The 23,649-nt window shown below is 43.7% G+C and overlaps 1 protein-coding gene across 1 annotated transcript in view; it reads left to right on the forward strand.

Annotated features, from left to right (window-relative positions):
- The window catches only part of AP3D1 (adaptor related protein complex 3 subunit delta 1), a 112,395-nt gene that overhangs the window by 60,768 nt on the left and 27,978 nt on the right, over positions 1–23,649 (forward strand). Inside the window, exons 18-25 of the mRNA XM_056574261.1 lie at positions 75–146; positions 3,384–3,459; positions 5,862–6,061; positions 10,305–10,378; positions 10,942–11,104; positions 11,493–11,612; positions 11,804–11,851; positions 16,657–16,764. Of these exons, the coding sequence (XP_056430236.1) occupies positions 75–146; positions 3,384–3,459; positions 5,862–6,061; positions 10,305–10,378; positions 10,942–11,104; positions 11,493–11,612; positions 11,804–11,851; positions 16,657–16,764 (861 nt within the window). The remainder of the gene's footprint in view (positions 1–74; positions 147–3,383; positions 3,460–5,861; positions 6,062–10,304; positions 10,379–10,941; positions 11,105–11,492; positions 11,613–11,803; positions 11,852–16,656; positions 16,765–23,649) is intronic.

A 23,649-nucleotide genomic window follows, 5' to 3' on the forward strand; every position in this document is an offset into this window, starting at 1 on the left:
ATAAATGTCATGTATTGAGGATGTTAGAAATTGATTTCTTATCAGAAGTAATAACTGTTTGATTTGTTCTACAGAGACGTGCTGTAAGGAAAGAAGAACAAGCCAACAACCCATTCTACATTAAAAGTTCTCCTTCACCACAAAAGGTATCTTTAACCCCTTAACGACAATGGATGTAAATGTACGTCATGGTGACGTGGTACTTAGCGCGCCATGACGTACATTTACGCGCCGACATGATCGCGAGCACCGGAGCGGTGCTCGCGTCATGCCCGGCAGGTCCTGGCTGATATCAGCAGCCAGGGACCCGTCGGTAATGGCGGGCATCCGCGATTGTGTGGATGTCTGCCATTAACCCCTCCGATGCCGTGATCAATACAGATCACGGCATCTGCGGCATTGCGGTAATTTGAATGGACGATCGGATCGCCCGCAGCGCTGCCGCGGGGATCCGATCATCCAGCATGGCGGTCGGAGGTCCCCTCACCTTGCTCCGGCCATCTCCCGGGGTCTTCTGCTCTGGTCTGAGATCGAGCAGACCAGAGCAGAAGATGACCGATAATACTGATCAGTGCTGTGTCCTATACATAGCGCTGAACAGTATTAGCAATCAAATGATTGCTATAAATAGTCCCCTATGGGGACACAAATAGTGTAAAAAAAAAAAAAAAAAAAAAAAAAAAATTAAGTTAAAAAATGTAAAATTAAAAAGTAGAAAATTTTTAAAAATCCCCTCCCCCCAATAAAAAGTAAAAAGTCTGTTTTCCCCATTTTACCCTTCAAAAAGCGTAAAAAAATAATAATTGATACACATATTTGGTATCGCCGCGTGCGTAAAAGTATGAACTATTAAAATATATTGTTAATCATCCCGTACGGTGAACGGCGTAAGCGTAAAAAAAAGTCCAAAATTGCTGCTTTTTTGTCACATTTTATTCAATAAAAATTAATAAAAAATTAATAAAAAGTAAAACCTAAGCAAAAGTGGTACTGATAAAAACTACAAATCATGGCGCAAGAAATGAGCCCTCATATTGCCCCATATACGGAAAAATTAGAAAGTTATAGGTGGTCAAAATAGGGCAATTTCAAACATACTAATTTTGTTAAAATGGTTTGATATTTTTTTTTAAGCGGTACAATTATATAAAAGCATATAACATGGGTATCATTTTAATCGTATTGACCTACAGAATAAAGAAAACATGTAATTTTTACCACAAAGAGTACAGCGTGAATACAAAACCTTCCAAAATTTGCTAAATTGCGTTTTTCTTTTCAATTTTCCCACATAAATAATATTTGTTTGGTTGCGCCGTACATTTTATGGTAAAATAAATGATGTCATTACAAAGTACAATTGGTGACGCAAAAAACAAGTCATCATATGGGTCTGTGGATGGAAATAGAAGAGAGTTATGATTTTTAGAAGGCGAGGAGGAAAAAACGAAAATGCAAAAATAAAATTGGTCTGGTCCTTAAGGCCAAAATGGGCTTGGTCCTTAATTTTAACTATTTGTTTATATAGTATGTGGATTTCTAGAAGATTTCTAGTGGCTTAGAGTGGCATGTGAGCTGTTGCACGGTCTTGCGCTCCTCTGACTATCCTTGCAGTATCCTGGGCATCTGGGTATAATTATTTCCCCTGTAACCCCCGTATCTGCATTGTCTGCCTGCCACCGGGATGGCCGTTCGCAACCACAGCACAAAGGCTGAGAGGCGCATGGAGGCTACTAATGGTTTATAGTTGATTTGTTATGTATCCTCTGTTCACATGCCAGTATTTGTGTGCCATATTCTCATGTGTATGGTCTCCATGGGCCAGCTTATAAGTGTGTCACGGTCCATAATTAGGTCTTGTTAGATGCCTCCAATATGTTTTTCTTGCTCAGTGCTGGGCACAGGATGATGGGTTTCCACCTTACTATCCCTGTGCTACTTTAATTAATGGGCTTTTTCTTTGCTCCCCTGGTCTCAAATTGTGACGCTTTGGTCTTTGTTGTTTGGAGTGTTTTTGTTTTACTGTCATTCATCTGGGCTTTGTTACTGTTTTCCTGTCTTTCTGGACGGAGCCTTTCTGTCTGTTGGTGGCCCCTAACTTTGTCCCACTGTATGTGCACCCATATATTCATCTCTTTCTATGTCTACTTAACTTCATGTAGTGGCGTGGAACGTGAGCGGTCACAATGATCCGTCCAAGCGTCTAGCGGTCTTTCAGACATCTTTTACCTCTCAGAAAGGCACTTGACTGATGATACTAAGTGTGCTTTAAACAAAACATGGTTTGGCCACAATGTCCACTCCTCTTTCTCCTCCCATGCTAATGGGGTCAATGTTCTCATTCATAGAAAGTTTATGTGTACCAAATTTCCCTACTCTGTTCTGCTGTAAAATTGCTTGCACAGGTCTTAGGTAATCGATTGCTGTTGGTTATTTCTACACTGGTTCATGGGGATCAGACGGGTTCATGCCGAGGATGTGTACGGCGGACACCTTCAGGAGGCTCTTTCTGAACCTTCAAGTTGTAAACCCATCCTCTCCAAAGTGCTTGACAATGTTGAATGGAGATTTCTCTGGTGTGTCATGCGGAGTTGGGTTTTGTTCCTCGTTATTTTGCTTGGATACAACTTCTATATGCTGCTCCAAGGGCTCGGTTTAGGGCTAACTGAATGCTTTCCCACTCCTTTCCTCTGGGTCGAGGCATATGTCAAGGCTTCTCCCTTTCCCCTTTCCGGTTTGCCATAGCTATAGAACTCTTGGCCACGCTGATTAGGGAATCCACTGAGTTGAGGGTTTCGTCGTGGGGGGGGATGTATTGCTCTATACCCGGATGATGTGCTTATGTTTTTAGGGGATGTAGCCCATTCTTACCTCCACGAATATGGCTTATAGAGAGCTATGGTGGGTATTCTGGCCTGTCTATTAACTGGGACAAATCCATTATTCTTCCCCTTGATCCCTTGCCTCCAATCCTGGATATTACTTGGGTGAGTAATGATGCAATTTAAATATTTGGGCATACAAGTTTTACTTCTCATCCAATTATCTCAGCCTCCATACCCTTTAGTACCCCTGTTAGCGCGCACTGCTTGAACGCTGGGACCCCCGTGATCTCCTGTATGGGGCCCCTGCTGTTCTCATGATGCCGTGGCCAACATGCCTCCTCCGGTAGTGCCGGGACCCCGTACTTTTTTTTTTTTTTTTTATATAACTTTGTATAATTGTAGAGGTTGTCCAGGATTTAAAGTGTGATTTGTATTCCTTCAGAAACAGTTTGTCAGTTTTTTTTTTCCTAGCTATTTTCACATTACTCATGCCTTGATTTGTTATTGTACAACTATATATGCTTTTGCCACATCTGAGAAAACATTTTCTCTTCGCAGCTTTATCAGGATTCACCTGGGGTTGAACATATACCTGTTGTGCAGATTGATCTTACTGTTCCCCTTAAAGTTCCAGGTATTAAATACATGTCTTACTTTTTTTCCCCATAGTATATTTGGTTTAATAGGTGTAAGCAAAAATTTTTTTCTTAGACCACTGACAGATGTTCTTAGTACAATTCTTACATGCTAACTAAACTATAATAGATGAGTGAACCCCAAAAAGGCTTTTAACGTGGTTATCCAAGCATCAAAAATTGTTTATATGTTGTCGGGGACGACATGAGAATTATAAAAAAAATAAAAATAAAAAAAAGTTGGAGTGTGTCATTATTTTATTTCTATTAATGCACAACCCCCCACTAAGGGGGGGCTTATGCTGCCCCTGGCAAGATATAGATTTCCCTCGTACTGTGATAACCCCTCTAAATGGTATATATATTTCTTAATACAATTTTGTAACTTTGTGTTAAATTAACCCCTAAAAGTTTGGCCACCAGGGGTCCTCCTTCTGGTCCTGCTAGCATATTGTCTCCTGCAGCAGCCTGGCAGAGACAAAAGTCAGGAAATTCAGGTGGGGCCTTAGCTTAGCACAGTGTATAGCGTGTATAAAGCTGAATATATTTTAGCTCCCTCTACCTTTTGAGCTGAGCTAGACTGTAGAGCAGGGTTTCCCAACCAGGATGCCGCCAGCATGCCTGGACAGCAAAAGGCTGGGAGTTGCAGTTTTGCAACAGCTGGAGGCACCCTGGTTGGGAAACACTGCTGTAGAGTCATGATGCCTTCAGGGCATAGTGCTAAATATTGTGCTTAACATTGTGCTGGATATTTCAGCTCCCTTTTGCAGCTCCGGGGCAAAGCTAATACACTGTAGATTTCAGTTAGAGGTCAGAGCTGAGGAGAGTGTGTGCAGTCTCAACCAATCACGTTTTATCACACACTGAATTGCTCTAAACTGTTTTCAGAGCAGCATAGCAGAAAGAGGGCAGAAGTTCTCACCTGCAGGCCTTCAGATGATGTCATGCCTGCTTGAGGAACGCTATTCTGTGGACCTGACTGAGACTGAACAGAATATACTGCACAATACATGTAGAAAACTAAAAAAAATAAAGGCAGTAGGTTGTTTATTATGAGTGGGGGAAGTGAACTGGGAGGATAAACATTTATCATGACAGTTACTCTTTAGGCAACAAGTCCTTAAACAGATGACCAGATTTCTTAAAAGGGTACTTTGGTGGAAAACAAACTTATCGTTTACAGTACTTATCAGCTGGTGTATGCTTTAGAGGAAGTTCTTTTTTTTTAATTTCTTTTCTTTCTGACCACAGTGCTCTCTGCTGACACCTCTATCCAAGTCAGAAACTGTTCCTGACAAGGACAGAGGTGTCAGCAAAGAGCACTGTGGTCAGACAGAAAAGAACAACTCCCCTTTCTTTGTAGTATACAGCAGCTGATAAGTACTGGAAGGATTAAGATTTTAAAATAGAAGTAATTTACAAATCTGTTTAACTTTCTGACACCAGTTGATTTAAAAGAAAAATTAACAGATGTAGATGTAGCCTTAGTCATGTTGAATTGGCTGCTTTTTATTAAATGACAATGCCATTATAAAAACAACTTTTAAGACCTAGCCAAATGTCTTGATCTGTTGAGATTAAGTAAAACTGTTAGCTTGCTCCCTCTGCACTAACCAGCTGTACTGGCTGGTAGTGCGGGGGACGCTGATCAGTTTTGATGCTTAATGTGCCCGGATCTGCCCCGCCGTTCGGCAGTTATCTTCTATTTTCGGTATATGCTAATTAGGTGCTAACTGGCACTCCGATGTCAGCATTTTTGACCGCAGCACCGCCCATCTTATCAATATTCCACCCCTCTCCGCATCTCCCTCTTCATTACAGAGCAGGGAGAAGAGGGAGAGGCAGAGGGAGGGGAGGAATATTGATGAGCTGGGTGGTGCTGCGGGCAAAAATTCACCTAATTAGCATATGCCAAAAATAGAAGATTACGGCTGAACGGCAGGGCGGATCCAGGCACAGTAGGCATCAAACTGATCAGCGTCCCCCCGCACTACCAGTTAGTAGTGACAGTTTTCCTTTAAGTGTTCAGACAATGACCAATCGGTAGAATAAGTTGAGACTAGGGTACACTTAGCGCATTCTCTCCCTGCACTGTCATGTGACTGAAACAGTGTAGTTTTATTGGACAGTCTCGCCCACATACACACTAAGCAGCAGAAAGTGACCACATATTTCTTTTCCTGCTCGTTGTATTGTTGGGTCAGAGCTTAAACACCCAGACCTTGACCAATTTTTAAAAACTGTTTACAAACCACCTCAGCTGATCATTCAAGATCCTGATCTGGTTGGTCAGCTTTGTAAATATCCAAGTACAGCAACTTTTCAATATTAAATTTTTTTTTTTTTAACAATTTACATTTTCGAATGTTTTATTACGCAATTTGTACAAATTCATTATTAGGCCTGCCCAATTCTGACCAATATGTGAAGCTGGAGGAGGAAAGGAGGACCAAACAGCGTAAAGAGAAGGATAAGAAGAGGAAGAAAGAAAAAGACAAGAAAAGCGGAAAGACTCGGCGACACAAATCTGTTCATACGGAGAGTGATGAGGACATTGCCCCTGCCCATCATGTGGACATCATTACTGAGGAGATGCCAGAGGTTGGTTTATTTATCAATACATACTATGAGGAACTAATCTAAAGGACACACACAGAGCAACAATTTTTATTCTAAACATTTTATTCTACTTTTATAACGTAGGTTTTTTTTTTTTACGTTAATAGAAAAAGTTCAAATGTTTGAGATTTGCAAATGCATTTTGTTTGATTCTGTATTTTGCCAATGTTACCTGTAATGATGTGATGCAAGTAGTATTTAACATGACAGTTCATACGTGTCCACCTGTTTTTAGTGTGTAGTAAAGTTATAAATTTAATTATTAGAAACCAACAAAAAAATAGAGCTTAAATGTGTTATCCATGATAAGACAAACAATGATTTCTTCAAAAAAACAGCACCACACCTGTCCTCAGGATGTGTGTGTTATTACATCTTGACTCACCTATCACACCCTGAGGATAGCTGTGCAGTTTTGGAAGTTATTCTTCAGACTTCAACCGTGGTAGGTACCCCTGAAAAAATCAAATCCCCAATAAACGGGCATTGTTTAAAATGAACCGCATCCAGGGTTTAACCCCTTAACGACGAAGGACGTAAATGTACGTCCTGGTGAGGTGGTACCTACCGCACCAGGTCGTACATTTACGTCCTAAGCATAACCGCGGGCATCGGAGCGATGCCCGGAGCATGTTGATCGCAGCCAGGGACCCGCCGGTAATGGTGGACATCCGGGATCCCGTGGATGTCCGCCATTAACCCCTCAGGTGCCGTGATCAATACAGATCACGGCATCTGCAGCATTGCGGTCACTTAAATGGATAATCGGACCGCCCAGCACGGCAGACGGAGGTCCCCTCACCTGCCTCCGATGCCTTCCGGGCGTCTTCTGCTCTGATCTGCCTTCCCGCAGACCAGAGCAGAAGATGATTGATAACGCTGATCAGTGCTATGTCCTATACATAGCACTGAACACCATTAGCAATCGAATGATTGCTGAAATAGTCCCCTATGGGGACTAGTAAAGTGTAAAAATAAAAGTAAAAAAAGTTAAGAAATAAAGTAAAAAAAAAAAAATGTGAAAACCCCCCCTCCCCCAATAAAAACGGAAATTGTCCAATTTTCCCTATTTCAACCCCAAAAAGTGTTAAAAAAAAATATTTGATATACATATTTGGTATCGCCGCGTGCGTAAATATCTGAAATATTAAGATAAAATGTTTGATACCTTACGGTGAACGGCGTGAACGTAAAAAAAAAAAGTCCAAAATAGTTGCTTTATTTTTTTTTTTTTATAACCTTTTATTCCAAAAAAATTAATGAAAAATGTATTACAAGTTTTATATAAGCAAATATGGTATAAAGTACAGATTATGGCGCAAAAAATGAGCCCTCATACCGCCGCTTATACGGAAAACTGAAAAAGTTATAGGTCTTCAAAAAAGGGGGATCTTAAACGTACTAATTTGGTTAAAAAATTGTTTTTTTAAGTGCAACAGTAATAGAAAAGTATGTTATCATGGGTATCATTTTAATCGTATTGACCCAAAGAATAAAGAACACATTTTTGCCGTAATTTGTACGGCGGGAAAACGAAACCTTCCAAAATTAGCAAAATTGTGGTTTTCTTTTTAATTTCCCCTCACAAATAGTATTTTTTTGGGTTGCGCCATACATTTTATGGTTAAGTGAGTGATGGCATTACAACGGACAACTGGTCGAGCGAAAAACAAGCCCTCATACTAGTCTGTGGATGAAAATATAAGAGTTATGAGTTTTTGCAGGCGAGGAGGAATAAAGGGAAACCTAAAAATAAAATTGTCTGCGTCCTTAAGGCCCAAATGGGCTGCGTCCTTAAGGGGTTAAGGAATTGCTTAACTATAAAGTCAGTTTTTTTCTGGTGAGACTGAAATAAAGGACTGACAGAATTTTATGTTGCAGACCTACAGAGCTGTCCAAAAGTAGATAAATTCTGTTTGTGTGTCATCCCCTTAAAGGGGTACTCCGCCCCTAGACATCTTATCCCCTATCCTCAGATCGCTGGCATCCCGCTGCTGGGGATCCCGGGGATCGCCGCTGCGGCACCCCGCTATCATTACTGCACAGAGCGAGATCGCTCTGCACGTAATGACGGGCAATACAGGGGCCGGAGCAGTGTGACATCATGGCCCCGCCCCCTCGTGACGTCACAGCCCGCCCCCATCAATACAAGTCTATGTGAGGGGGCGTGGCGGTCGTCACGCCCCCTGCCATAGACTTGCATTAAGGGGACGGGCCGTGATGTCATGAGGGGCGGAGCCATGATGTCACACTGCTCCGGCCCCTGTATCTCCCGTCATTACGCACAGAGCGAACTCGCTCTGTGCAGTAGTGGTGGCGGGGTGCCGCAGCGGCGATCCCCGGGGTCCCCAGCAGCGGGACCGTGGCGATCTGACATCTTATCCCCTATCCTTTGGATAGGGGTTAAGATGCCAAAGGCGGAGTACCCCTTTAACGACCCAGGGTTTTTCAGTTTCTGCACTTTCGTTTTTTCCTCTTTACTTTAAAAAAAATCATAACTCTTAAAAATTTGCACCAAAAAATCCATATGATGGCTTATTTCTTGCGCCACCAAAAATCTATGGCAAATGGAAAAAAATAAATCATTGTGCGACAAAATTTAAGAAAAAACACCTTTTTGTTAATTTTGGGGGCTTCAGTTTTTATGCAGTACATTTTTCGGTAAAAGTGACACCTTTATCTTTATTCTGTAGGTCCATGGGATTAAAATTAAATTAATATTATTACATTGCACTCAGGGACCAGATGAGATCGGCCGCTACCTAACTCCTTTGGCTTCATTCTTCCCGATCTATGCCGGCATGCCTTCCTTTTTCGCTCCCTGCCTACTCTTACTACTTCTCTTTTCCCCCTTGCCCTCCCCATGCCCATACCCTTTCTTCGGCTTTAAGGTGCAGAGCCCTCGATGTATATGTTGTGTATTGCGTCTGTCTGTGTGTCTTGTGCGTCTTGTTGTCCACTGCCGTTGTGTTCCCCTCACCCTCCCCATCTCTCCTTGGTTGCGCTAGTTCCCACTATAGTGGCTGGTTATGCGCGGTTTCTTTGTAAGGGTTATGCTACTCATGACATGCACCAACCCGGGAATGCCTCTTGTCCCAGCTTGGGAATATGACCATCGAAATGTGCATTGTGAAACTTATCTATGTTCTTCACTGCATAGTATTGCTTCATTACTGTTCTTTTTGACGAATGTTATATTTGTTACCGTGTATCTGTGTTGAACTTACATTTCAATAAAGAAAAAATAATATTATTATATTATTTAAATTATATAAATAAATTAAAATTAAAAACTCTAATTATATAGGTTTGAATTTGTCATACTTATCTTTGTTATCCCATAGGATTACATTGATCAATGATTCTGCCGCTTGACTGCTCATGCCTGGATCTCCGGCACGGAGCAGTCATTCGGCGATCGGACACTGCAGGAGGAAGGTAGGAACCCTCCACGTGTCCTCCAGCTGTTCGGGACACTGCGATTTCCCCCATGGCGGTACTGGACAGCCCAACGAGCTAGCCGTGGGTAGTTTACTTTCACTCTAGATGTGGCGATCAAATTTTAATGCTGCATCTAAAGGATTAATAGTGCGCGGCACCGTGACCAGTGCCGCACGCTATTAGCCACAGCTTCTGACTGTTGTTAGATGCCGGGCCGACCCGCTATGATCCGATAGGTTATAGAAAGAAAGAGGACTCGGGACCTTCTGGTACGTCCTGGGTTGTTAAGTGGTTAATGTTATCACCTGGCCACAGAATACGTTTTATAAAGTGATTGCTTGTTGTCTGTCAGTGCCTTCTCTGATTAAGAGAATAGAATTCACCTAGCACCCCAGTTAATGGTACCTTAATGTGCCTTCATGACCTGTCACGTTATTTACAGTCAGTTGGACTGAACACAGATCTCACCAGTGACTCCTGTAAACATTAAAAGGAGTGCTGGTAGTGCTAGGCACTGCAGCTCTATTCACTTGGGGAATTCAAGGACCACTGTTTTCTTAAATGTGGGGGTGCTGGTCATCATAATGTATCACCTGTCCTGAGGATGGGTCATAAAAACAGTTAGTGGGCCAACTTTTTCCAGCTACAAAAAAAATCTACTTTACTTTCATTATGATTTTTTTTCACACTGTAACTTTTGAAAGACTTAAAATACAATATATTGTTAATTTATTGTGGCCTTTTTTTTTCTTTTTAATTAACTCTCCAAATATGCTTATTTTAGAATGCCCTTCCCAGTGATGATGACGACAAAGACCCCAATGATCCCTACAGAGCACTGGATATAGATTTAGACAAGTAGGTGTTTGGCATGGCAATGATACATTAAAGGGGTAGTCCAGTGGTGAAAAACTTATCCCCTATCCTAAGGATAGGGGATAAGTTTGAGATCGCGGGGGGTCCGACCGCTGGGGCCCCCTGCGATCTCTCTGTACGGGGGCCAGGCTCTCCGGCCAGATAGCGAGTGTCGACCTCCGCACGATGCGGCGGCCGACACGCCCCCTCAATACATCTCTATGGCAGAGCCGGAGATTGCCGAAGGCAGCGCTTCGGCTCTGCCATAGAGTTGTATTGAGGGGGCGTGTCAGCCGCTGCTTCGGGCGGAGGTCGACATGCCCCCTTCCCGCGGGCTGTCGGGGCTCCGTACAGGAGATCGCAGGGGGCCCCAGCGGTTGGACCCCCCGCGATCTCAAACTTATCCTTAGGATAGGGTATAAGTTGTTCACCACTGGGTTGACCACTGGACTACTCCTTTAATTCCAATGAATAGAGCATGGTGCCAGCATGCTTATTATTATTTTTGCCACAGAGTAAGATCATTTCAGTTGATACTATGTCAAGTAACAGGGTTTGTCTTTTAGGCCTTTAGCTGACACAGAAAAACTTCCAGTACAAAGGCACCGAAATGCAGACACCCTAAAATCTCCTGAAAATGATGTCTCTATGTTGGAGCAAAACGTTAAAAAGCACAGCAAGAAGGAAAAAAAACATGAGTCTGATAGAGTGAAGAAGAAAGAAAAGAAGGTAGATGGCTATTCCAACCTTTCTGAACACTTCCTCCCGAACACAAGTTTAATTCCATCTTGCCCGATCCTTGCTTCCCTCATATATGTTAGTTGGTCCACAGATCCAGCAGTGTGAACAGAACACATTGAAGTAGTAACTCCTCTGTTTTACCTCTTCAGGGTGTATTTACATGTACAGTATCCTGCACATATTTGATTCACAGGATTTGAAGCTGCAGAATTCATTGAAAACAAAATGACTGAATACAGCTTCAAGTCTACAGCTTTAAATCCTGTGCATCAAATATGCGCAGGATTCTGTATTTGATAATTCACAGTATAAAAATTGCATGTTCTTCTACAACACAGAGGGCATCATTTAAAATGCTTTTTTATTCTTTTGACAGAAAAGTAAAGAGAAAGAAGAGAAGACTAAACGCAAGAAATCTACAACCAAGGAAGCCAGGGAAGAGGAAGCAGAGGTAAAGGACGAAGAAGCAAAATCACAGAAAACAACTCCAACAGATGTGAGTGAGGTTGTCTATTCCAGTGAATCATTTGTACTGAATAAAGTTATGTGCTCTTTTTTGAATGATACCTATACATTGTCACAGCTTGAGGTGTTTAATTTTTCTTTTTCTTTTTTACGTTGATATCTTATCCATTCCTCCTTTTACATACACACAGATTTATTTTGCTTTTTAAACCTTTCTTTCAGGACATGGATTTCTGGCTTGCTAGCTCTCAGATGCCACCACAGGAACAGGTTTGTGGACAGTAAAGGAATTAAAGTTTAATATACCTTAACTAGGGATATCACTGTTCACAATCGGAATTCCTTGGAGTTCAGTCGTGTGGCATGTGTGGGTTATACTTTGTTTAGCAAGTTTGGAATAACTGCTGTGAAGAGTGTGACGGAAGAACAGCGTTTTATATTTGCTAGAGTTCACGTTTTTATAGCATTCATGTTGGCGCATAAATGACGCACACCTTATCATTAGGTGTCTTAGTTGTGTTGTCCCAGTGTGTGTCCACACAATGCCTGAGAAAGATACCTAAGATGTCTTTTTTTAAAGCTTGCATCCATATTCTCCTCAGCCTAGGATAGAGGGCAACAAGTTGAAGTGGGAATACTACTTTAACCCCTTAAGGACCAATACAAATAAACCTGTACGCCCTTGAAAGACCAGGCCTGTTTTTTCAAATCGGGGATGTCTGTCTTTATTAGAGAATAACTCTGGTAACGTTTTGCCAATCACGATAATTCTGACATTGTTTTTTTGTCACAAGTTGTCCTTCATGTACATAGTAAAAGTAAGCCGATATCATTTGTAGTTTTTTTTTACAATGCAAAAAATCATGAAATTTTTACAAAAAATTAAGATTTTTTGCTATTTTAACACTAATAGGTTGTATATTTATACATACTGACCAAATAGTTTATGAAACTTATACTTTCAGATGTCTACTTTATTTTGACGTAATTTTTTTGTTTTTTATTAACATTTTAAATTAGTTAGAAGCGTAACAATTTAACATGAAATTTTGAAAATTTTAAAAGTACATAGTTTTTGTGTGCTGTGCAAGGCTTGCAGAAATTAAAAGGTAGTAGAACATAGGAACACCCCCCCAAATGACCCCATTTTAAAAACTAGACCCCTCAAGGTATTCGCTAGGGGGTATAGTGAGTATTTTAACACCATAGTTTTTTGGCAGGAATTATTACAAAGTCAGTGTTAAAAATTCAAAATTTGCAATTTTTTACAAATGCATCATTTGGGGGGCATATTTTTTGTACATCACTTCTGATATTGAAAGAAATGCTCCCTATATTTTATTTAGCTGCTTGTCCCATGTTTGGAAATACCTCCGCTTTGGCCATATATGGTTCCTTGGCCGCGTGGTAGGACTCAGAAGGAGAGGAGCGCCATTTGGCTTTCAGGGCAGAACAGTACCCCCACCCCCACAAGGGACCCCATTTATATACCGCACTCCTACAAGTTATTGGCTGCACCAGGAACCACTCTGATTGGTCCTTGGTCGGCTGGCAGTATAACGCGTCTGTCTGTGACAGTTAAGGCTCCTCATGGATATACCCGCCATGTTGTGGGAATAAGCACCCGCTCATGGCGAATATATCCATCACTGCTGCGGCTGGGTAGCTCAGTGTGTCCGCTCATGACTACTGGCGAGAAATCTGCCGCTATGAGTGGACACACAAAGCTACCCAGCCACAGCAGGGAGCTCATTACCGTGACTGCTGCATAATGTGTAGGATCACATGGTGGACATCCGCAGCATCCTACACATTATGCATTTTTTTTAAATTAGATTTATTTAATAAATGTATTTTTAATATAAATATATATATATATATATATATATATATATATATATATATATATATATATAATATATACCGTATTTATCGGGGTATACCACGCACCAGCCTATAACACGCACCCTCATTTTACCAAGGATATTTGGGTAAAAAAAGTTTTTTACCCAAATATCCATGATAAAATGAGGGTGCGTGTGTGCGCGTGTATACCCAGATACACCCCAAGGAAAGGCAGGGGGAGAGATGCCGTCGCTGCCCGCTTCTCTCCCCCTGCCTTTCCTGGGGTCTAGAGCGCTGCTGTCGGCCCTTTTCACCCCCTGGTTATCGGCGCCGCTGCCCGTTTTGTCCCCCTGACTATCGGTGCCGGCGCCGATAGCCAGGGGGAGAGAAGCGGCGCCGACAGCCAGGGGGAGAGAAGGGGCAGCGGCACCCATTGCCGGCGCCGCTGCCCCGTTGCCTCCCCCCATCCCCGGTGGCATAATTACCTGAGTCGGGTCCGCGCTGCTCCAGGCCTCCGTCGTGCGTCCTCAGCGTCGTTGCTATGCACGGCGCGGCGCTCTGACGTCATGCGCCGCGCCGTTCAGCGCATAGCAATGACGCCGGGGACGCACGACGGAGGCCTGGAGCAGCGCGGACCCGACTCAGGTAATTATGCCACCGGAGATGGGGGGAAGCAACGGGGCAGCGGCGCCGGCAATGGGTGCCGCTGCCCCTTCTCTCCCCCTGGCTATCGGCGCCGGCACCGATAGTCAGGGGGACAGAACGGGCAGCGGCGCCGATAACCAGGGGGTGAAAAGGGCCGACAGCAGCCCTCTAGACCCCAGGAAAGGCAGGGGGAGAGAAGCGGGCAGCGACGGCCTCTCTCCCCCTGCCTTTCCTGGGGGGGTATCGGCGTATAACACGCACACAGACTTTAGGCTAAAATTTTTGCCTAAAAAGTGCGTGTTAGTCGCCGATAAATACGGTGTATATATATATATATATATATAATTATTATTATTATTATTATTATTATTATTATTATTATTATTAATAATAATAATAATAATAATAATAATAATAATAATAATAATAATAATAATAATATTATATTTTTTTTTTACACTTTTATTACATTTTTATTTATTTTTACACTTTTATTACATTTTTATTTATTTTTACACTTTTATTTTATTTATTTATTTTTACACTTTTATTTTATTTATTTATTTTTACACTTTTATTTTATTTATTTATTTTTACACTTTTATTTTATTTATTTATTTTTACACTTTTATTTTATTTATTTATTTTTACACTTTTATTTTATTTATTTATTTTTACACTTTTATTTTATTTATTTATTTTTACACTTTTATTTTATTTATTTATTTTTACACTTTTATTTTATTTATTTATTTTTACACTTTTATTTTATTTATTTATTTTTACACTTTTATTTTATTTATTTATTTTTACACTTTTATTTTATTTATTTATTTTTACACTTTTATTTTATTTATTTATTTTTACACTTTTATTTTATTTATTTATTTTTACACTTTTATTTTATTTATTTATTTTTACACTTTTATTTTATTTATTTATTTTTACACTTTTATTTTATTTATTTATTTTTACACTTTTATTTTATTTATTTATTTTTACACTTTTATTTTATTTATTTATTTTTACACTTTTATTTTATTTATTTATTTTTACACTTTTATTTTATTTATTTATTTTTACACTTTTATTTTATTTATTTATTTTTACACTTTTTAATGCTTTGGAATACTTAGTATTCCAAAGCATTGCAGTTATATGCTGCCTGCCAGTTTTCACTAGCAGGCAGCATATTAGGACATGCCTCTGGCACGTCCTACAGGCAATACCCAGGGCAGACCTTGAGGGTCTTTGTAGGACCCCCGGCTGCCCAGGTATGCAGCAGCACCCCGCGATGCTTCGGGGTGCTGCAGGAGAGACAGAGGGAGCCCCCTCCCTCTGTCAGAACTCCTTACAGCGCGCGGTCACTTCTGACCATGGCTGTAAGGGTTAAACTGTGGGGAGTGAAGTGAACTTCACTCCCGGCAGTGCGGCAGGTCCCGGCCAGCCGCGGACACACACACAGCACCCCGCGATCGCGATGCGGGTTGCTGCAGGAGTGACAGAGGGAGCTCCCTCCCTCTGTCATAACTCTTACAGCCCGTGGTCACTTCCGACCGCGGCTGTAAGGGTTAAAACTGCCGGGACCGAAGCTTACTTCGGTCCTGGCAGTGCAGCAGGGTCCCGGCTGTGTGATACAGCCGAGTCCCTGCCGCGATCTCGTGGGTGCACTGGGCAGCACCCACGAGAATAATGGACGAGTATAGACGTCCAGGTGCGGGAACGGCCGCCAACCTGGACGTCTATACTCGTCGGTGGTCGTTATCGGGTTAAGGCTAGCTGGAAACCTCTGTGGTAATATATGTGTGCACTTCATTATATAAGTTAAGGCTTTAAATATTGAGTTCAGTGATTGCAAAAAAAAACCTTGAACTGAAAGCGTCAATCATTTAAATCATTATGTACTTGTTGGGGAAAAAAGCTATTTAAAGAAATCTGCCTTTACTCAAAACCCAAGTTGATACCTAATTTACTTGTTCCATATTTGTAAGGGTCTAAAGAGCTGAGATGTACAGGCATACATGGTGGGTATTTGTAGATGCTATATCAATATTGACATAGGCTGTGTCCATATCTTATGGTTTCTGTTTTTAATGGAAGCCATAGCAGATATGTACATAATGATGTGACATGTGACAGTTTGCTATTCTGATGCCTTATATGCCCCATTGATTTACAGTGGTAAGTCATATGAGGTTATAATTTCTTTATTTCATCGGAAGAAATAGAGTTGCATTTTGCTTTATTCTTCACTTTTAAATTTGTCGGGACTGTGAAAGCTTTTTCCAGCCTCTGACAGCAGTATTTGCACTAATAAAATGACAGTTCTAAGTGGCTAAAAGAAAAAAGCAGTTTTTTTTTCAGGGAAAATATATTACAAGTGTTGCCTCTATGGTTATGGAAGACGCTCCTGCTGCTCTTCCTTAAAGTAACCCGAGGGTAGTAGAATGTATGTATGAGTTTTACAGTCTCACCTTTTTTTTGTCTTGATTGTGATCTGGACATTATTTCTGTGTAAAGTCTGTTAGTATACAGTACTGTGTACATAGGATCTCCAGAACATAAGAGCAGCTGTTTGTTTATAGAACTCTTCCACCCAGAGCCTACCTGAAGTAATTACAACAGGGGAAGATCCAGAAGAGCTCCCAAAAACAGAAGAACAAGAAGAAAGACACCAAGAAGAGCCAGAAAAGGTCATCATTGTCACATTATATTCTCTCTTACAGAATAACTGTCTTGACTGTGATTATGACTAATGTCTATATCTCTCCAAACCTTCCCCTAGCAACAGTTAAATGCAACCAAGTCTTTCACTTTTTTTCACTTTGATTGTTCTAAGAACCTTAAGGTGTATATTGTTCACTTGCCAGGGCTGTATGTTGAAACTTTTTTAACCTCTTACTGTGCAATAAAATTGGCCCAGTCATTTTCTATTTTTCTTCATGTCAGGATGTCTACTGACTTTTACCACTTAAATTTGAAAGAATGGGAAAATGGGCTATTTACAATTTCTCTATCGGCTCCATTGGGGGACACAGACAGTGGGTGTATCTTGCGGTCTCTAGGAGGTGTGACACTATGGTGATAAAAAAAAAAAAACAGCTCCTCCCAGCAAGATATACCCACCTTTAGGCTCTGAGCTAGTCAGTTTAAAGGGAACCAATCATCAGATTTTACCCTATATAATGCTTGGCAAAGTGTTATATAGGGTAAAATTGTTGTCCTCACCATCCCCGGGGGACGCTCCTGCCCCCAGGGATGGTGAACATATGATGTTATAAACTAGTCACCGCCGCCGCCGTAAGTAGTCACCTGGGCGGGGAGCTCTTCTCACCTACTCCCGTTCTTCTGCAGGCAGCGACGCCCCATCCACTTGATTGATGGGCCGAGTCATTGTTCCGCTCACTGAACAGACGGAGCAGAGTGATGACGTGGCCCATCAATCAAGCAGAGGGGGCGTCGCTGCCGGCCGAAGAACGGGAGTAGGTGAGAAGAGCTCCCCGCCCAGTTGACTCCTTACGGCGGCGGCGGTGACTAGTTTATAACTTCATATCTTCACCATCCCTGGGGGCAGAAGCATCCCCCGGGAATGGTGAAAATAAAGATTTTACCCTATATAACGCTTTGCCAAGTGTTATATAGGGTAAAATCTGATGATTGGTTCCCTTTAAGCTTAGTGTCTGAAGGAGGTGGACGGGTCTGGATTGTTCCAGACCAGGTCTTCTGATTTTTGTTTTCCTAGTTAGGGACGTGTTAGTTTTTTTTATTCCTTTTCTTTTCTGTTTTCAGGTGGGGTCTCAGGGACTGCGGTTCCCCGTTTCCCCATTGCGAGTAAGGAGGCACAGACATTGCGTATATGCGCTGTTAAACCCCCCTCGCCAATGGTCAGCGCTTGGGTGGTACCTCATGGGTCCGGGTCCCCCTATTTCCCTGCTCGCCTCGCTCACGCATAGCAGCCAGGCATGATGCAGGTAACTAAAGCTGACTGAAGACTTCACTGAAGACTCCATTAGGTAAGTTCTTCTGGTAAGGTAAGTACTGGTGTTCTGGTTCTGGTGAGGTAAGTACTTTCCCCTTTTTTCTCCATAGCTACGGACTCGCAGCCTCTGGAGACCCCCTGTTTTGGTCCACCTTCAGATTTTGCTTACAGGGGCTGCACTTTATTTTTGGGGGAGCAGTGGCACCTGAAGGGACATCTTATATGGGACACTTCACTTATGTGTGTGTGCTTGGTGCGTTTACGTCCACAGCGCCCTATTCCTGGCACTTCACTTATGTGTGCGTGTGTGTGTACTTGGGGTCACTTCGTCCACAGCGCCTTACATGCGGCTGTCAGCTGCGGCGCTGTCCCGGCCCGGGCACGCTCAGCGCCGGCTTATTTTCACTTTGTTTGCAGCGCCTTATACGCAGCTGATACGCAGCTTCAGCGCCGGCTTACTACTTTTCTCCGGCAGTCTCTGCCAGTGTTTGGCCGCCCGCTCTATTCCCCCGAGCGCACAAACGGCCGACAGGTGCGCTCGGGACAAGGAGCGGGCGCCATGACAGTTCTCTTCGGCCGGTCTGTAGCTCCGCCCACAGGGCTGGGAGCGCTCAGAGGCGCGAAGCAGCCTCCAATCAGCGCCGTGGGTGCGATTTTCAGTAGGAGGGGGTCAGTTACTTAGTGCCTTGCATCAGGCACGACCCCTCTCTTCCTATTGGCTTGCCTGTTTCACTCTCTCTAGCTGCACAGAGCGAGTTTCCTCACTGCAGCTGACAGGGGACACACACTAGGGTGAGAAAGTTCCTATCTCTTTCTTTCCCACGTTATGTCCGTACCCAGAGCTGTTCCTCCCTCTAAACAGAGACCTGGAACTTCAGTGACTTACTATCTCTGTAAGCACTGTAATACCAAGATGTCTGGCTCTGCCGAGCCCACTTGCCCTGCCTGCTCCACTGCTCCCCCAGACCCCCTTGTACCCCCTGATGCCCCTTCGGTCCCGGTGGATTCAGCCGCTCCACCAGCCTGGGTTTCTTTCCTGACCCAGTATATGGCTGACTTGACCCAAGTCTCCTGCTCGGTGGCTGAGGCCTCCCGGGAAGTGGTGTCCGCCTTGAAGGGGTCTTACCTGCGCAGGACCTCTGGGAGGGCACGCTCCTCGTCCCCACATACTTCACACTCTCACAAGCGTCCTAGGGGTGCCTCGTCTGACTCTTCTAATGAGTCTTCAGATAGATGTGAGTGTTCCCCTCGTGGGTCCCCCCCCCGGCATCTGGGCACAAACATCGCTCCTCCAGAGGACGTTCTCGGAGTCGCCGCTCTGCCACGCCAGAGCCGCGTACTTGGTCAGAGTCGCCCCCCTCCAGGACTGCCTCTACTCATTCTCATTCCCCTGGTGAGCTGGTGGACGAGGCTTCCGAGCCAGAATCTGACTCAGAGGACCGCCCGGACTCAGTTGCAACGGTGAACTCTTTGGTGACAGCCCTAAGAGACACCTTTCACTTAGAGGACCCAGGATCTTCGGATGTCAATCCAGGAGTATCCTTTCATCGTGCTAAGCCAGCAGCCATTTCGGAAACCTATTGCTGTAGATACGGCCGGCCTTGTGGACAATTTGGTTGTGGCCATAAGGTACACTTTTCATCTAGAGGACCCAGGAACTTCAGACGTGGTTCCAAAAGTTTCCTTTCACTGTTCCCGGCCTGCACTTAAGGCTTTCAGCTCTCATGCTGAATTTGATGCCTTGCTGGAGTCTGCCTGGAAGCACCCTGACAAGAAGTTTCAAGAAACCAATAAGAATCAAGCGCAATTTCCCTTCGCCAAGGACCTTATTGCTCGGTGTACCACTCCTCCTACAGTGGACCCTCCGGTCTCCCGCCTGTCAAAAGCAACTACTCTACCGTTTACGGATGCAGCTACCTTCAAAGACCCGGCGGACAAAAAGGTGGAGAGACTGGCAAAATTTGCCTTTGAAGCAGCGGGTCTTCCTTGCTTCCTGCTTTTGCTTCTGCCTGGGTGTCAAAAGCTCTTTCAGTCGGGGCTTCCCAACTCCGCCAGGGTTTTCTTTCTGGATCCCCAGTGGAGGAATTGTCTGAATAAGCTCTCCAACTATCCAGGGCCGGAGACTCTCTGTACTGCTTCTATGCAATCAGCCCGTTGTGCTGCCTTTTCCCCGAAATAAAGCTCGCAGCACTACCTCTAGCCGAAAGTCTACCTCTTTTTGGTCCTTTAGAGCGTTTGGTTCCAGTGGGACGTCCAGACCAGCACCCTCGCGGGACAAGAATGCTCCCTCCTTCCAAACCCGTCCCTCCTGGAAATCAAATTACCATTACGGTCATTTCTCGGCCAAAGCGGGCAACCGCAAGCCTGCCTCTGCCTGAAGGGACACCCCCCCCATCTGCGGATTTTTCTCGGGTGGGAGGTCGTCTGCTTCTCTTCCGGGACATTTGGTCCGCACATGTGCAGGACTTCTGGGTCAGGGATGTGGTGTCCAACACATACCGGATCGAATTTGCCTCCCTTCCAAAGGACTGCTTTTTTTCGTTCCTGTGCTCCCCAGTCCCCCTCTCTGGCAAGGGCCTTTCGGGGCGCACTCCAGTCCCTCCTCATTTAGGGAGTTATTGTTCAGGTTCCTCTTTTATTCCAACCTCTTCGTGGTCCCCAAGAAAGGGGGTTCCGTTCGCCCTATCCTAGATCTGAAGCGTCTCAACCAACATCTTCTCCTCCATTTCCGCATGGATTGTCCCTGTTCGGTCGTGGCGTCCATAGATCAAGGAGAGTTTCTTTCCTCAGTGGATATTCGGGATGCCTACCTCCACATTCCAATTTTTCCAGGACTTCAGCGTTATCTCCGCTTTGCAGTTCCGGAAGGCTATTTTCAGTTTGTGGCCCTGCCCTTTTGGTCTGGCCACTGCTCTAAGGGTCTTCATCAAGGTTCTGGCACCTGTGATCGCCCTCTTACGGTCGAGAGGTGTCCCAGTGATCCCGTACCTGGACGACCTCCTGATCAAGGCCCCAACCAGAATCAGGAGAGCCTCCGTCTCGCCCTTCAAACTTTGTCCCGTTTTGGTTGGATGGTCAATCAGGAAAAGTCCAACCTATCTCCCACTCAGTATCTAATTTTTCTGGGACTCCAGTTCGACACTGCGTCAGCCCGGATTCGGCTTCCACCAGACAAGTGGCTGGTCCTCTTGTCAGTAGTTCGGATGCTTCTGAACCCTGCTCCTGTGTCCATTCGCTTTTGCATGGAGGTTCTGGGTCAGACGGTTGCAGCCATGGAGGCCGTTCCATTTGCTCAGTTCCATTACCATCCTCTTCAACTTGCGCTTCTATCCCAGTGGGACTGATCTCCGTTGTCCCTTGATCGCAGGATCATTCTTCCTCGGAGGTCTCGCCAGTCCCTTCTGTGGTGGCTTCATTCCCCTCTGATTTTACAGGGGTGCTCTTTTCTGCCCGTCTGTTGGCAAGTCGTCACGACGGATGCCAGTCTTTCGGGTTGGGGAGGTGTCTTCAGGGACCGGACGGTCCAAGGCCTTGGGCCCCCCTGAGAAGCCCTCCTCCCCATCAACATATTGGAACTGAGGGCAATCTATCTTTGTCTTTGCCATTGGGAGATCCTCCTTCGGGACTGTCCTGTTGATGTCCAGTCGGACAACTCCACTGCTGTGGCGTATATCAATCGCCAAGGCGGCACTCGTAGCTTGGCGGCCATGGCCGAGGTGTCCAAGATTCTTTTCTGGGCGGAACTAAGGGTGCCGGCCATCTCAGCAATACACAATACGGGAGTAAACAATTGGGAAGCAAACTTTCTCAGCTGATCTTCAGCTGACCCAGGCGAGTGGTCTCTTTATCCGGAGGTGTTTGCAGAGATCTGCAACCTCTGGGGCACTCCATATTTGGACCTATTCGCGTCACGCCACATCTAGAAGGTCCCTCAGTTCGTGGCGAAGTCCTGGTATCCCTGGGCTCTGGCCGTGGATGCCCTAGTGATTCCTTGGTCGGACTTAGCCCACCTTTTCCCTCCTCTTTCCCTCCTCTTTCCCTCCTCTTTCCCTCCTTCCCAGGGTCCTGAGGAAACGCAAAGCATTCTCGTGGCTCCGGACTGGCCCAGGAGCGTGGTTGAGACCGCGGTTTTGAGGGGTCGGGTTTTCTCTCCCCAGATGATTTGCACTATGCTCAGGGCGCGCAAGACCTCTTCTGCGAAGTTTACTATAGTACTTAGTGGTCTTATGTTCGTTGGTGTGAATCCCACTCCTTTTCTCCTGTTACGTTCACTTTCCCTCTGCCCCTTTCATTTTTGCAGTCAGGGCTGGAAAAACAGTTAGCTCTCAGTTCCCTTAAGGGTCAGGTTTCGGCCCTTTCCATTTTTGTGACAGCCTCCTAGTGACAGCGTATACCCATGGTCTGTGTCCCCCAATGGAGCCGATAGAGAAAAGCCTGGTTGTCCCCTATTGGGAGTGTCCGCATCTGGTATTGGTAGTGTCCACTATTCGGAAAGTGCATATACATTAAGTCTTATGGGACTCTGCTGGGGACTAAAAAAATGTCCACTATTGGGAGGTGTCCTCTAAGGGAAATTTTACTTTACCATGGTCTGTAGTGCTGCAACATGTAGGTGGCGTACGCGCAAAAAAATCCCAAAGTCCAAAATAGGTATTTTTGGTCACTTTATATCACTTTTCACAATATCACTTTTATTTTTGGTCACTTTTTATTCATAAAAAAATGAATAAAAAGCGATCAAAAAGTCCGATTTATGAAAAAATGGTACCGATAAAAACTTCAGATCACAGCGCAAAAAATTAGCCCTCATATTGGCCTGTACGCGGAAAAATAAAAGTTATAGGGGTCAGAAGATGACCATTTTAAACGTATCAATTTTCCTGCATGTAGTTATGATTTTTTTCTGAAGTATTACAAAATCAAATAATAAGTAGGATATCATTTTAATCGTATGGACCTACAGAATAGAGTGTCATTTTTACCGAAAAAGAAACGGAAGCCCCCAAAAGTTACAAAATGACATTTTTTTCTTCAATTTTATTGCACAAGGAATTTTTGGTAAAATGACTAATGTCACTGCAAAGTAGAATTTGTGATGCAAAAAATTAAGCCATCATATGAAACACTGAGTCCTTAAGGGGTTAAGTCTTATGAGACTCTGCTGGGGTATAAAAAAACTGTCCACTATTGGTAGGTGTCCGCTAAGGGAGATTTTACTGTACCATGGTCAGTACTGCAACATCTAGCTGGCTAGGTTCCATGTACATTAACCCCTTCAGGACGGAGCCCATTTTGGCCTTAAGGACCGGAGCGTTTTTTGCACATCTGACCACTGTCACTTTAAACATTAATAACTCTGGAATGCTTTTACTTATCATTCTGATTCCGAGATTGTTTTTTCGTGACATATTCTACTTTAACATAGTGGTAAATTTTTGTTGATACTTGCATCCTTTCTTGGTGAAAAATCCGTAAATTTGATGAAAAATTTGAAAATTTAGCATTTTTCTAACTTTGAAGCTTTCTGCTTGTAAGGAAAATGGATATTACGAATACATTTTTTTTTGGTTCACATATACAATATGTCTACTTTATATTT

This window comes from Hyla sarda, chromosome 1 (genome assembly GCF_029499605.1).
Source record: "Hyla sarda isolate aHylSar1 chromosome 1, aHylSar1.hap1, whole genome shotgun sequence".
Lineage (NCBI taxonomy): Eukaryota > Metazoa > Chordata > Amphibia > Anura > Hylidae > Hyla > Hyla sarda.